Source organism: Entelurus aequoreus, linkage group LG11, assembly GCF_033978785.1.
Source record: "Entelurus aequoreus isolate RoL-2023_Sb linkage group LG11, RoL_Eaeq_v1.1, whole genome shotgun sequence".
Classification (NCBI taxonomy): Eukaryota; Metazoa; Chordata; class Actinopteri; order Syngnathiformes; family Syngnathidae; genus Entelurus; species Entelurus aequoreus.
Window position 1 is genome coordinate 24,454,072 of NC_084741.1, and position 13,889 is coordinate 24,467,960.

Genomic DNA, 13,889 nt, shown 5'->3' on the forward strand with positions numbered 1-13,889 from the left:
CCGGGCACTAATCAGATATACTACTACTATAATATTAATTATTCCTGCCTTTCGCCACACTCTGTCTGGGTGTTTTGTTTGTTTCATGTGACAAGTTACGTTGGTGATTATTGCTTCCAAGTAGCTTGCCCATAATATACATAATATACAAGATGCTTTATTTGTCATTGCACTTGAAAAGTAGAAAGATATCGGTTTACAGTACAAGAAACAGAAATATTACATGACGAGGGGTCGACAGGACAGGAAGCTGATTGGTCCCCACATGGGTGGCACCCTGTAAAAGATTGGAAAAGAAAAAACAACAGGGGGGAGAAAAAAAGTAACTCCATAACTGTGGAGTGTGAGACTATGACATTTTTTATCTACTACTAGTACTATTACTACTACTACTACTACTTAGTAGTAGTCTAGAATACTGTATATTTGCTTAGTGCCTGTGCTCTGCCCTGTGCTGCAGTTCCGCCTGTGGCTTCTCGGCCTGGGATTCAGCCTGGCCTACGGCAGCATGTTCACTAAGATCTGGTGGGTCCACACGCTCTTCACCAAGAAGGACGAGAAGAAAGAGAAGAAAAAGGTAAAAATAACTCAAGACCAGCACTGCTAACAGTGCTGCTTTTGCAGTAAGCATCAGGCTAACCACCATTCCCATCTAGTCACTTCCTACCTTCTAATCCTCCCATCCACTCTACACTTCGTCTTGTCATTTCCTCATTTTCTCCTCATCCTCTCATCTCTTATTTCTCAGAGCTCTCCATCGTCTCATTTCAGTATCTTCTCATCTAGTCACCTCTTACTTCCTCACCCCCTCATCTACCTAATACTCCACCCTCCATCTCTCGTCCTCCTACTCTCATGTCATGTTGCTCTTACCTCTTTTTCTCATCATTTGCTCATCCCACATCCTCTCATGTCATGTTTTTCTGAACTTTTCACTTCTCATCCTCATTAACTCAATTTTTTCATATCATCCTCTCATCTCATGTTGGTCTCATGTATCCATCCTCTTATCCTCTCATCCTTCCTGTCATGTTGGCATGCTCCTCTTACCTCATCATCCTCAATAGTGGCCTGGTCGGGTGAAATATACACTTGAACAAATAAATAACAAATAAATGCCTTAAATAAGCTTGAAATGTTAATCTTTCCTACTTTCCCGGCAGCCTTGAACGCATCATAATGTCTTTGTTGGCCTTGTGGTTAGAGTGTCCGCCCTGATATCGGTAGGTCGTGAGTTCAAACCCTGGCAGTCATACCAAAGACTATAAAAATGGGACCCATTACCTCCATACTTGGCACTCAGCATAAAGGGTTGAAATTGGGGGTTAAATCACCAAAATGATTCCCGAACGCTGCCACCGCTGCTGCTAACTGCTCCCCTCAGCTCCCAGGGGGTGGAACAAGGGGATGGGTCAAATGCAGAGGTTAATTTCACCACACCTGGTGTGTGAGTGTGACTGTCAGTGGTACTTTAACTTTTCAACTTATAAGTCATCCTCTCACTTCCTAATCACGGCAATATGATATTTGTGGAATATTTTATGAATATGAATGAGTATTACTGCTCTATGTACTCTTTGTGAGGCGTTCAAGAGGAGGAAGGTGTTTATCACTTGTGTTTCCTGATGCGTTCAGTCACAACAGCTTTTAGCAGCAATGGTGTGGGCCAGTAAAACAAATCAAACCCTAGCAATGGAGCACCTTGATGTTATGGCGGCACTGAATCCATTAAGGCTCAAGTTACACACACACACACACACACCTAAAGAAATAACCGTTTCCTTTATGTGTCCGTCACGCAGCAGCATTTGGAGCCGTGGAAACTGTATGCAACTGTGGGAGTGCTGCTGGCCGTAGACTTCCTGTCACTCGTCATCTGGCAAATTGTGGACCCTCTGCACATCACTGTGGAGGTAAGGGTCAAAGGTCACAGTGTGTCGCTTTAATGAAATCCGATACAAGAGCAGCATCAAAAAAGACACTTTCACAAAGATGATGATAATTTATAATATTTTGACTTGTAGAGATCCAATAAGTGTATCAGTCTGTGTGATGCAGTGTAGTTTGCCCCCTGCTGGTAAAACGTATTTTTAATCTAATTTATCCAATCGTTTTCAGTCTAATAAGCAAATGCAGCTGGGATAGGCTCCAGCAACCCCCACAACCCCAAAAAGCAAAAGCGGTAAAAATGGATGGATGGAAGTTCCCCATTTTGAAATAAATTAAGCCTACACTATATCCTACCCTGCAGCACATGTCAGCCAGCAGGAGGCGCAACAGTTTCACCGGCATGTATGTCTTGTCATTGATACGAACATCATGCAGGCACATAATAAGATCTTATAAAATATTGAAATAATCAATGCATCAAACATTTAAGTGTGGATGTGATCAATTATATACATTTTGTATATGAAATATGGCTGCCTCCTCCTTTTTTTTGTTCTTCTTTTTCCTTTCCTTTTTTTCTCCCTCTTTTTATTCTCCTTATTTGGTCATCTTCTCCTGTCTCCACCATTGTCTCATCTTCATCCTCTTATCTTCTCTTCCTTTGTGTCTTCATCCTCTCATCTCGTCATCGCCTCATATGATCATCTTTCCATCCTCTCATGTATCCATCTTTCCCTTTTCATCATCCTCCTACCTCTCTCTCATGCCATACTTTTCTTGTCTCTTTACCTCGCTATCCTCTGATTATATCCTGTCCTCATCATGTCATCCCTTTTCTCATCACCCCCCCCACCCCCCCACTTTTCGCAATCTCTATCCTCCATTTCTCTTCTACGAATCCTTTCATTGCTCCATCTTGTCATTTCCTCGCCCTCTCATCATCTCATACACACATCCCTTATCCTCTCATGTCATCTATTTCTAATCACACCTTCCTTTAATCTTGCCATCCTCTGTCATTGTTCACCCTTCCATTCTCTCATTCTGTACCTCCATCTTGTCATTTCCTCATCTTCTCATCTTGTTTTCTTGAACCTCTCATCTTCTCATACATGCTACTCTCATGTCATCTTTTTCTCATCTCTTTATTGTCTCATCTCACCATCCTTTAATCTTGCCATCCTCTGTCCTATAATTCTTCATCCATCCATTCTCTCAATCTGTACCTCCATCTTGTCATTTCCTCATCCCTTCATCTTGTCCTCCTACCTTATACCGCCAATGTCCTCTCATGTTGTCTATTTCTCATCACACCATCCTTGAATCTTGCCATCCTCTGTCCTATCATACTGTGCCTCCATCTTGTCATTGCCTCATCCTCTTAACTCGCCATTCTCTTATCTCTCTTTGATGTTTTGTTTCTCTCATCTTATCATGTGATCATCCCCTACCTCATTCTTTTATCCTCTCATCTCATCATTTAATCTCTCATCCTCCTGCTTATTGTCATTTTATCCGTTACCTTATCATCTCTTTATCTTTTCCTGTGCTCTTCCTCTCATTTCATCATCATATCTGTCTCCTTCCATCATTTTCCCATCTCACCATCTTCCCATTATCTCATGCATCATCCTTTAATCTATGTATTGTTTCATCTCTCCCTTTTCTCATGCCCTGCCCCTCTCATCATCCTGTATGTCTCCATCCTCTCATTCGTTTTTCTCCGTATCTTCTCATGTCTGTGTTCTCTCATGCTCTGATGGTCTTGCTGCTGATGCGAGTAGAAGTTCACCAGGGAGGCCCCCAAAGTGGACTCTGACGTGCTGATCCAGCCGTTGTTGGAGCACTGCAGCTCAGAGAAGATGAACACATGGCTTGGTGAGAGTCTTCTTCTGCTTTCTTAGCCAGCGCCACGCATTCTTGCTTCCTCTTTTGGTAGCATGTTGATTCTGAAGATGAACAGTTACAGTATGTGGGTCACAAAGTGGGCCAGGGCCTCGTAGCGTTTCCTCTGTGAGAGCAGACGGGGCGGCACAAAGAAACAACGGACAGCCTGAAGTGTTTTTTCTCTTTGTTGTCAGTCTTCATGGCATTGAGTGACTTCTTACTTTCGTCTTACTCACTTTCAACTTGTAAATGAGACACAGCAAAGCGCAGGATTCAAATACATATAGCATATAACTATATATATATATATATATATATATATATATATATATATATTATATATATATATTCACATATATATTTTCATATACATAAATACATACATATACATATGTATGTATATATGTGTGTAATATGTGTATATATAAGTATGTACTGTATATATTTTTACATATATATGCATACATATACATATGTATGTATATATGTGTGTATATATAAGTATATATATATTTACATACATACTGTATGTGTATATATTTATATATATGTACTGTATATGTATGTATATATATATACAGTATACATACACATATGTATGTATGCATGGTATATATGTATATATATTTATATATACATGTACATATATATACATATGTATGTATATATATATATATTTTATATATATATATATATATATATATATATATATATATATATATATATATATATATACACATATATATACATATGTGTATTTATATATGTATATGTGTGTAAATGTGTGTATACATGTGTATATATATTTATACGTGTATATATACATACCAGTGACGTGCGGTGAGGTTCATGACTGGTGAGGCACTGACTTCATCACAGTCAGATTTACAAACATATGAACCCTAAAGAGTATCTTATTCACCATTTGATTGGCAGCAGTTAACGGGTTATGTTTAAAAGCTCATACCAGCATTCTTCCCTGCTTGGCACTCAGAATCAAGGGTTGGAATTGGGGGTTAAATGATAAATGATAAATGGGTTATACTTGTATAGCGCTTTTCTACCTTCAAGGTACTCAAAGCGCTTTGACAGTATTTCCACATTCACCCATTCACACACACATTCACACACTGATGGCGGGAGCTGCCATGCAAGGCGCTAACCAGCACCCATCAGGAGCAAGGGTGAAGTGTCTTGCCCAAGGACACAACGGACGTGACTAGGATGGTAGAAGGTGGGGATTGAACCCCAGTATCCAGCCACCCTCCGATTGCTGGCACGGCCACTCTACCAACTTCGCCACGCCGTCCCCAATATCACCAAAATCACCGAAATTATTCCCGGGCACGGCGCCGCTGCTGCCCACTGCTCCCCTCACCTCCCAGGGGGTGATCAAGGGGATGGGTCAAGTGCAGAGAACACATTTCACCACAGCTAGTGTGTGTGTGACAATCATTGGTACTTTAACTTATACACATACAAACTGTAGCACACAAAAAAGCACATTTAATAAAAAAAACGTTATTATGGTCTTACCTTTACTTATAAGTGCGGGAACAGTGGTGTTCGTGTTGGAGGAGTTGTGAATGAATGAAATATGAAATCCGTGCTGCAGTCTGCAGGTGTACCTAATGTTGTGTCCTTGCACTCGTTCACGGCTCCTCTGGCGCGAGCATTGTTGTTTTTGCACTTTTTGGCTTCTTGTTAAGTGACTTTTTTTGGGTGGATTCGGTCTTGCACGTGGAGGGTTTGGGTGTGGGCTTTGGTTGGTGTGGCGCTCCCGTCGGGCAGCTTGGCACAAGGAGGCGGAGTTACTGCGAGCCTCCCACAGTGCGTCTTCGCAGCAGTTTTATGATCACTCAGCACAAGAAATACTTTACACACATACAGTTGTTGACAAAATACACTGTACATTATATACCTCAGCTAACTAAACTATGGAAATGTATAATATAATTCATATAGCAATACGATCTCACTGCACAGCAGGCCAGCAGTTAGCCGAGTCCGCAATCCATGGTGAGGCACAAGTGCCTCAACTGGCTGCTGATCACCGCACCGTCTCTTCTCAGTATTTGAACGGCAAATGTGAAAATTAAGCGATTTTGAATAAAAATAATCTAAAACTGGTGAAGTTAAATGGAAAATAACTTTATAGTATAATCACTGAATACATATAACAATTTAATACTTTTTTTTTCTTTTTACATTTTTTTTCTTTCCATGATGGCAGGTGAGGCCTCTAGTGACCGCACGTCACTGATACATACACACACACATATATATACACATAAATACAAACCCTGTTTCCGTATGAGTTGGCAAATTGTTAGATGTAAATATAAACGGAATACAATGATTTGCAAATCATTTTCAACCCATATTCAGTTGAATATGCTACAAAGACAACATATTTGATGTTCAAACTGATAAACTTTTTTTTTTGTGCAAATAATCAGTAACTTTAGAATTTGATGCCAGCAACACGTGACAAAGAAGTTGGGAAAGGTGGCAATAAATACTGATAAAGTTGAGGAATGCTCATCAAACACTTATTGGGAACATCCCACAGGTGAACAGGCAAATTGGGAACAGGTGGGTGCCATGATTGGGTATAAAAGTAGATTCCATGAAATGCTCAGTCATTCACAAACAAGGATGGGGCGAGGGTCACCACTTTGTCAACAAATGCGTGAGAAAATTGTTGAACAGTTTAAGAAAAACCTTTCTCAACCAGCTATTGCAAGGAATTTAGGGATTTCACCATCTACGGTCCGTAATATCATCAAAGGGTTCAGAGAATTTGGAGAAATCACTGCACGTAAGCAGCTAAGCTTGTGACTTTCGGTCCCTCAGGCTGTACTGCATCAACAAGCGACATCAGTGTGTAAAGGATATCACCACATGGGCTCAGAAACACTTCAGAAACCCACTGTCAGTAACTACAGTTGGTCGCTACATCTGAATTCCACCTGACAAGCTTAAAACATTTGTCTCCTCAGTTCCCAAACGTTTACTGAGTGTTGTTAAAAAGAAAGGCATGTAACACAGTGGTGAACATGCCCTTTCCCAACTACTTTGGCACGTGTTGCAGCCATGAAATTCTAAGTTAATTATTATTTGCAAAAAAAAAAAAAGTTTATGAGTTTGAACATCAAATATCTTGTCTTTGTAGTGCATTCAATAGAATATGGGTTGAAAAGGATTTGCAAATCATTGTATTCTGTTTATATTTACATCTAACACAATTTCCCAACTCATATGGAAATGGGGTTTGTACATATATACACATGTATAATATATATACACATATATACACACATATATATACATTTTTATATATATATATGCATATGTGTGTATATATTTATAAAAATGTGTATAAATATATGTATATGTGTGTATATATATTTATACATGTGTATTTATATATATGTATGCATATATAGATAGATAGATATACATACACATATATATATATATATATATATATATATATATATATATATATATATATATATATGTATATATAAATATATATATATGTAGTATCTATCTATCTATCTATCTATCTATCTATCTATCTATCTATCTATCTATCTATCTATCTATCTATCTATCTATCTATCTATCTATCATCTATCTATCTATCTATCTATCTATCTATCTATCTATCTATCTATCTATCTATCTATCTATCTATCTATACATACATACATACAGTACATACACTACCGTTCAAAAGTTTGGGGTCACATTGAAATGTTCTTATTTTTGAAGGAAAAGCACTGTACTTTTCAATGAAGATAACTTTAAACTAGTCTTAACTTTAAAGAAATACACTCTATACATTGCTAATGTGGTAAATGACTATTCCAGCTGCAAATGTCTGGTTTTTGGTGCAATATCTACATAGGTGTATAGAGGCCCATTTCCAGCAACTATCACTCCAGTGTTCTAATGGTACAATGTGTTTGCTCGTTGGCTCAGAAGGCTAATTGATGATTAGAAAACCCTTGTGCAATCATGTTCACACATCTGAAAACAGTTTAGCTCGTTACAGAAGCTACAAAACTGACCTTCCTTTGAGCAGATTGAGTTTCTGGAGCATCACATTTGTGGGGTCAATTAAACGCTCAAAATGGCCAGAAAAAGGGAACTTTCATCTGAAACTCGACAGTCTATTCGTGTTCTTAGAAATGAAGGCTATTCCACAAAATTGTTTGGGTGACCCCAAACTTTTGAACGGTAATGTACATACAGGTAAAACTAAAAAAATTGTGATATTGTGCAAAAGTTCATTTAACTTCAAGTGCAAAGCCATTACATGCAATGTGAATGACTGTTGTAAAGCCTTTATTTCGTATAATTTTGAGGATCAGGGCTTACAGTTTTTGAAACCCCAATTTTCTGAAATTTTTAATTTAACGTTTTCATCATCTGTAAACCATAATCATGAAATTTACATCACAAAAAGACAAGGAATATATTGAGTTGCATGTTGCATTGCTGGAATAAACAAACCTTTGCACGACATTCAAATGTTCCACCTGTACTGTTACTGTATAATCCAAGAGGACGGGGTTTTAACATACCTGACATTTCCTCTTCTTCCTTTTACTGCCGCTGTGTATCGTCAGCTCACCTGTGTCGCCCTTTTCCTGCAGGCGTGGTTTACGGCTACAAGGGTCTGCTGCTGCTGCTCGGCATCTTTTTGGCCTACGAGACCAAGTCTGTCTCTACGGAGAAGATCAACGACCACCGGGCGGTGGGGATGGCCATTTATAACGTGGCCGTGAGTGAACACGTTGAGTCGGGAACGTCCTCTTCCCTCCATGTCCTGCCTTCATAGTTCTGGTCTCTGCTCGTCCGCCCCCCTTGCAGGTCTTGTGTCTGATCACGGCTCCAGTGACTATGATCCTGTCTTCGCAGCAGGACGCCTCCTTCGCATTCGCCGCCCTGGCTATTGTCTTCTCCGCTTACATCACTCTGGTGGTGCTCTTTGTGCCAAAGGTGCTCTTATTTTGACACACTTGTATTCTGCTTCGACAGCAGCATGACACACACACTAGAGTGGAAACACTGCCCCCTGCAGGAATGTCTGTTCAATGCTGTTTGGTTATGTGTGGGCAAACATCAACTCGACTTCCTGTTGTCGTGGCGATTCAGATGCGGCGCCTGATCACGCGTGGCGAGTGGCAGTCGGAGCAGCAGGACACGCTGAAGACGGGCTCGTCCACCAACAACAACGACGAGGAGAAGTCTCGGCAGCTGGAACGGGAGAACAGGGAGCTGCAGAAGATCATCCAGGAGGTGGCGCCATGATATACATTATTTGCATTACCAGCAATTACAGTCGTCTCGCAACACTTCGACGTTGCGCTTCACTCTCTCACCTTTTTTATAAGTATATTTCATATATATTTGGCCTAAAGCAGGGCTTCTTAACCTTTTTGACCTCGGGGCCCAACTTTTCCACGACAGAGGGGCCCAGGGCCCACTCATATATTAACACTGAAATAGTTTTCTTACTCTTGATTTTAATTTATATTCAATAATTACATCTAACTTACAGTATACAACCTTGTCAAATGACATGAAACCATGTATTTACTAGTTAATTATACATTATTTAAAAAAGGCTTAGGTCAGGCTGATTAGAAAAATAAGTACTAACCAAATATACACTGCATAAGTTGGGACGTATAAATAACTGACAAAAATAAATTGAATTCTTTCAACTAATTTGGTTGTGGTAAATTAATAATGAAAATATGTTTCTTAACTAAACTGTTAATAGTTGTATCACCACTTTAGTCATATTTTTTGTGCTAAAGAAACTTTTCAATTACTTCTTTTGTTCATTTGATATTGTCTTACTGCCACAAGTGCCTGTTCAGTGGCCTAGTAGTTAGAGTGTCTGCCCTGAGATCGGTAGGGTGTGACTTCAAACCCCGGCCGAGTCATACCATCCATCCATCCATTTTCTACCGCTTATTTCCTTCGTGGTCGCGGGGGGAGCTGGAGCCTATTTCAGCTACAATCGGGCGGAAGGCGGGGTACACCCTGGACAAGTCGCCACCTCATCGCAGGGCCAACCGAGTCATACCAAAGACTATAAAAAATGGGACCCATTACCTCCCTGCTTGGCACTCAGCATCAAGGGTTGGAATTGGGGGTTAAATCACCAAAAATGATTCCCGGGCGCGGCCACCGCTGCTGCCCACTGCTCCCCTCACCTCCCAGGGGGTGATCAAGGGTGATGGGTCAAATGCAGATGATAATTTCGCCACACCTAGTGTGTGTGTGACAATCATTGGCACTTTAATTTAATTTAATTAAAAGTGGTGAAAAAGTGTATGACAACTGCCCACAGCTGAAAAACAGATATTTTTTGGCGGCCCTCCAGGGGGCGCTCGCGGCCCAGCAATGGGCCCTATGGTTAAGAAACACTGGACTAAAGTTTATTTTTTGAGAGAGAGAAAATGTCCTACTACAATTCCAAAATAGCCCCACTCATAAAAGTGTTAAAAATAAGTCATACATTTAAAAAAAAACAAAAAAAGTTTACTCTCAATGCTTAAGTCATGTCTCCAAGGCTAGTTTTAGGGAAAACTATGCTAAAATAGGCCCAACAATTAGCCCCTTTCGCATCTTCGTTTGCCGGATAGCTGCTTGTTCTAGCGCCCCTTAGTTCTTCCGGGACAGAGTCCCAGGACTGCCGAAGCCAACCAGAGGGTCCGTCCCGTCCCTATGGCTACTTTTAACGTAAACTATAGGCCCTTTTCCACCAAAAGGTTCCTGGAACCTTTAGTTCCTGGATCTATAGGTTCCTGTAGAAGTGTGTGATTTGTGTTTCCACCGCATTTCACAATTCAGGGTAGTTTATAAAAATCCGGCTGATGACGAATGGAGGAGTGGTTTACTATGTTTCTACACTGATATAATGTAAATAAATAGACAATATTAGGTCACAGTTATTTTACTAAAGCAACAATACAGAAAACAATATGATGTAAAAAATATAGTGTACTGCATTGTTCATAAAAAGTCAGGCTTTTGTTGGCAATGTCCAACAGTCAGAAAGTCGTCCTCTCTGTAAATAATGAATTCATGAGGGTGAGGCGATTCCTTTTGGTCCATTTCAAGTGTAAATAACAATAAATAAATATTAAATGTCAGTGTTTATTGAACACATCGGCTTTAGAGTTAGCTTGTTAGCATTAGCATTCTGTTCACTGGGCTTGAGGCTAATAACTACACAAATGGAGTGTCACTGACTACTTTTACAACATGTAATATAATAAATAATATAATATTTGATGTTCCAACAAAGTCAGAGTAGTAAGTAGCTGATGTCGCTGCTTCGAGTCAGACTTCATTCTCCTCTGTAAACACGTTTAAAAGAGTCTGTCCACTTCTCGTAGCTTCGCGTATCAACACGAAGTTAGTAAAAATAATAAACAACAATAAACTGCATGTAGTTTAAAGACTACGGCTGAGTAAAAACACTCCAAAATAGTTCCACTAATCAGCGCTCTTCAGCACAAAAGTTCCTGCATTTCGAAAGTTCATTTCGTTCTAATTTCTCTTCGTTGTCAAGTTTGTTGTGATAGAAATACACAAGAAATAAGAAATAAACAAGTCGCAGGGTACATTCCAATGGCGGTCATGTGTTTGGAAAACAAGTTTTAGGAACGCCCCCAACTGTGTTCGCTTGGAAAAGTCCAACTTAGCTAGGAGGAACTCCGAAAAGAACTAAATCTACCCGGGTAGTTTTTGGTAGAAACACAGGGGGAACTTTATTGTAAGTGGGAAAGTTCCTAAAAAAAGTTCCTGCGGTGGAAAAGGGCCTCATGGTAAAAATGGGCCCAACACTTAGCCCCTGATCAACTTCAGAGATATCTGTCAATTATCATTTTTTTAAATTTGTTGACTTTTTTGGTTTGTTTCATGCTCTTTTTGTCAAAGAAAACGTTGTTTTTAATATGGTAAACACACAAAATATGCACTATTTTCCCCCCAAAAAAATTCCAAGTGGAATTTTTAATCTGAAGTAATTGGAAGTCAATAATTCATAAGAATATTTTGATTTTTTTTTTGTTTTTGTTTTTGAGCGGAGACTGTTTTAAAAGGAAAAAAAACGTGTTGTCAACATGGCAGCGTTTTCTTGTTACGTTTGAACTTTTATTCCACTGTTTCTTCTATAGTAGTATTTATAGAATACACCAAAATAGGTCGTATTTTGGACCCCCCACATACAAATGTTTGATTAAAAATAATTATACTTAATTCATGGAAATTCGTTCGCCACAGTTCGCCCAGTTAATGGCCATAAACGACAGTGTTCTCGAGCCTGGCACAATGCATGGTGTTCAAGACAACCACAACATATCCCACTGGACATATTCTCCTATTTTTCCTTCCCAGAAAGAGGAGAGGGTGTCAGCACTCCGCAACCAGCTGGCCGAGAGACAAGCTCTCCGTAGCCGCCGCCGACCCTCCGTCGGTCAGAACCAGAACCACAACGCGCCACCATCGTCCCAGACGGACCCCAAGTCTCTGCTTCCTCCGCCGGGCTACCCAAGCGCGGACAATCACCCTCTGCCGCCTTCCTTTTCCAACTCGTCCAACTTGTACCCGGCCGAGAGCAAAATGAGCCGCAACCACTGTCACAACAGCCAGATCCCGCTCCTGTACAAGTAGGCGGGGCCTAACAAGGAGTTAAGGCGGGGGGAAGGGGGGAGCTTTGTCACAGAACGCGAGACACCGCCGGATACTGTGACTTTTACGTTGTTCCGCCACACCACTTGGCGGCACACCGGCTGCCCCTTGCCTGCACCCCTTCACAGCCGCCTTGAGTGGTCGCCACGGCAACAAGCACATCTCAGACTCGCAGCACAGGAGCCCCCCCCCCATCGATGTTATCCTCCTCCCTGACCCTTTTTTTTGGAGGCATCACGTGTGCTGGAGCGTCTCTCCAGTGGTACACTCTCACACACACACACACACACACACACACACACACATTGGTGTTCTCTGTGGTCCTGTAGTCCTAATTTGGTCAGTTCTGTGTTCACGCGGCCGCGTGGCCGCAGGAGGTGAAATAGCCACAAGACTTGAGGCAGAACGAGGAGCACATGTCCAAATTCAAATCAAAGATGAACATTTTCATAGCAGACAATGATATTTTCCTGCATGCCTACTTGTGTAAATAAACACTGAAAGCACAGGGTTTTTTTTAATTCAGCAGATGATCCACGTCCTAATTGTTTCTTTTAATACTTTAATCAGACAATCTACTTTTTGCTTTCCTTTAACAGCCAGGGGACCACTTGTCTATCGTTTCAGTGTGCACTTTATGAGTCCACGTTTGCTTGTGGTTGTTGTTATGATCTATGTTAGCTCAGGGCGCGGGGAAACTAAACGAATGGAAAAGGCCATACTTATTCTACTCATGAAGACACGCGGTTGTCAGTGTAACATATGAATGCAGAACCACGCCAGAAAACTTGCACACGCAAGCGTAATATATTACCTAGGATTATAAATGTTAATATATTTCAGAGTATGTGTATGCAAAATATGTGAGTACCATGAATAAAATTATTGTTTCTATTCTCATTCTCTGGTATTTTGTGTTTTAATGGTGCAAAATAAGAAAAAGTAATGGGTGAAAACCTTTTTAAAGTGTCTTTTGATGCTTATTCAACTTTTAGTGCCATTGCAAATAAATATACATTTAAATATTCATACTTCATCAAAGTATGTTGTTGTTTGCTTGCCAAACCAATTTAAAGGGTCTTATTATGTTTTGTGTTCTACATTTAAAACACAAAACGTGTAATGGTGGTTCTTTCGTCAAAATTGTATTTACATGCCTACACTTTGACAGCGTCTTCTACCCGTCAGCCATGTTGTAGTTGTTAGCACTTCCCTAGTCTACTGACAGATATAAGTTTGAGTTAGAAATGGCAACAGCGGAGGATGCATGTGCATGTACGAGCCAGTCTGCCCCTCATCAAGAGGATAGAGAAAGAAGGAGCTTATAGACTACAATGTCTGACTACGAGCCCTTTGGGTAAATTTCTGATTGGTACGCAGCGTCACAA

General features: G+C 40.3%; 1 protein-coding gene across 5 annotated transcripts in view; it reads left to right on the forward strand.

Moving 5' to 3' along the window:
- The window catches only part of gabbr1a (gamma-aminobutyric acid (GABA) B receptor, 1a), a 238,125-nt gene extending 224,724 nt beyond the window's left edge, over nucleotides 1-13,401 (forward strand). For 4 of the 5 annotated variants that reach the window (XM_062062732.1, XM_062062736.1, XM_062062733.1 and 1 more), the window contains 7 exons: nucleotides 461-577; nucleotides 1,803-1,913; nucleotides 3,675-3,768; nucleotides 8,445-8,572; nucleotides 8,662-8,790; nucleotides 8,947-9,090; nucleotides 12,208-13,401. In XM_062062732.1, the coding sequence (XP_061918716.1) occupies nucleotides 461-577; nucleotides 1,803-1,913; nucleotides 3,675-3,768; nucleotides 8,445-8,572; nucleotides 8,662-8,790; nucleotides 8,947-9,090; nucleotides 12,208-12,483 (999 nt within the window). In that variant the 3' untranslated portion in view covers nucleotides 12,484-13,401. The remainder of the gene's footprint in view (nucleotides 1-460; nucleotides 578-1,802; nucleotides 1,914-3,674; nucleotides 3,769-8,444; nucleotides 8,573-8,661; nucleotides 8,791-8,946; nucleotides 9,091-12,207) is intronic. The other variant, XM_062062735.1, reaches the window with a different exon arrangement.
- The last annotated feature ends 488 nt before the right edge of the window (nucleotides 13,402-13,889 follow it).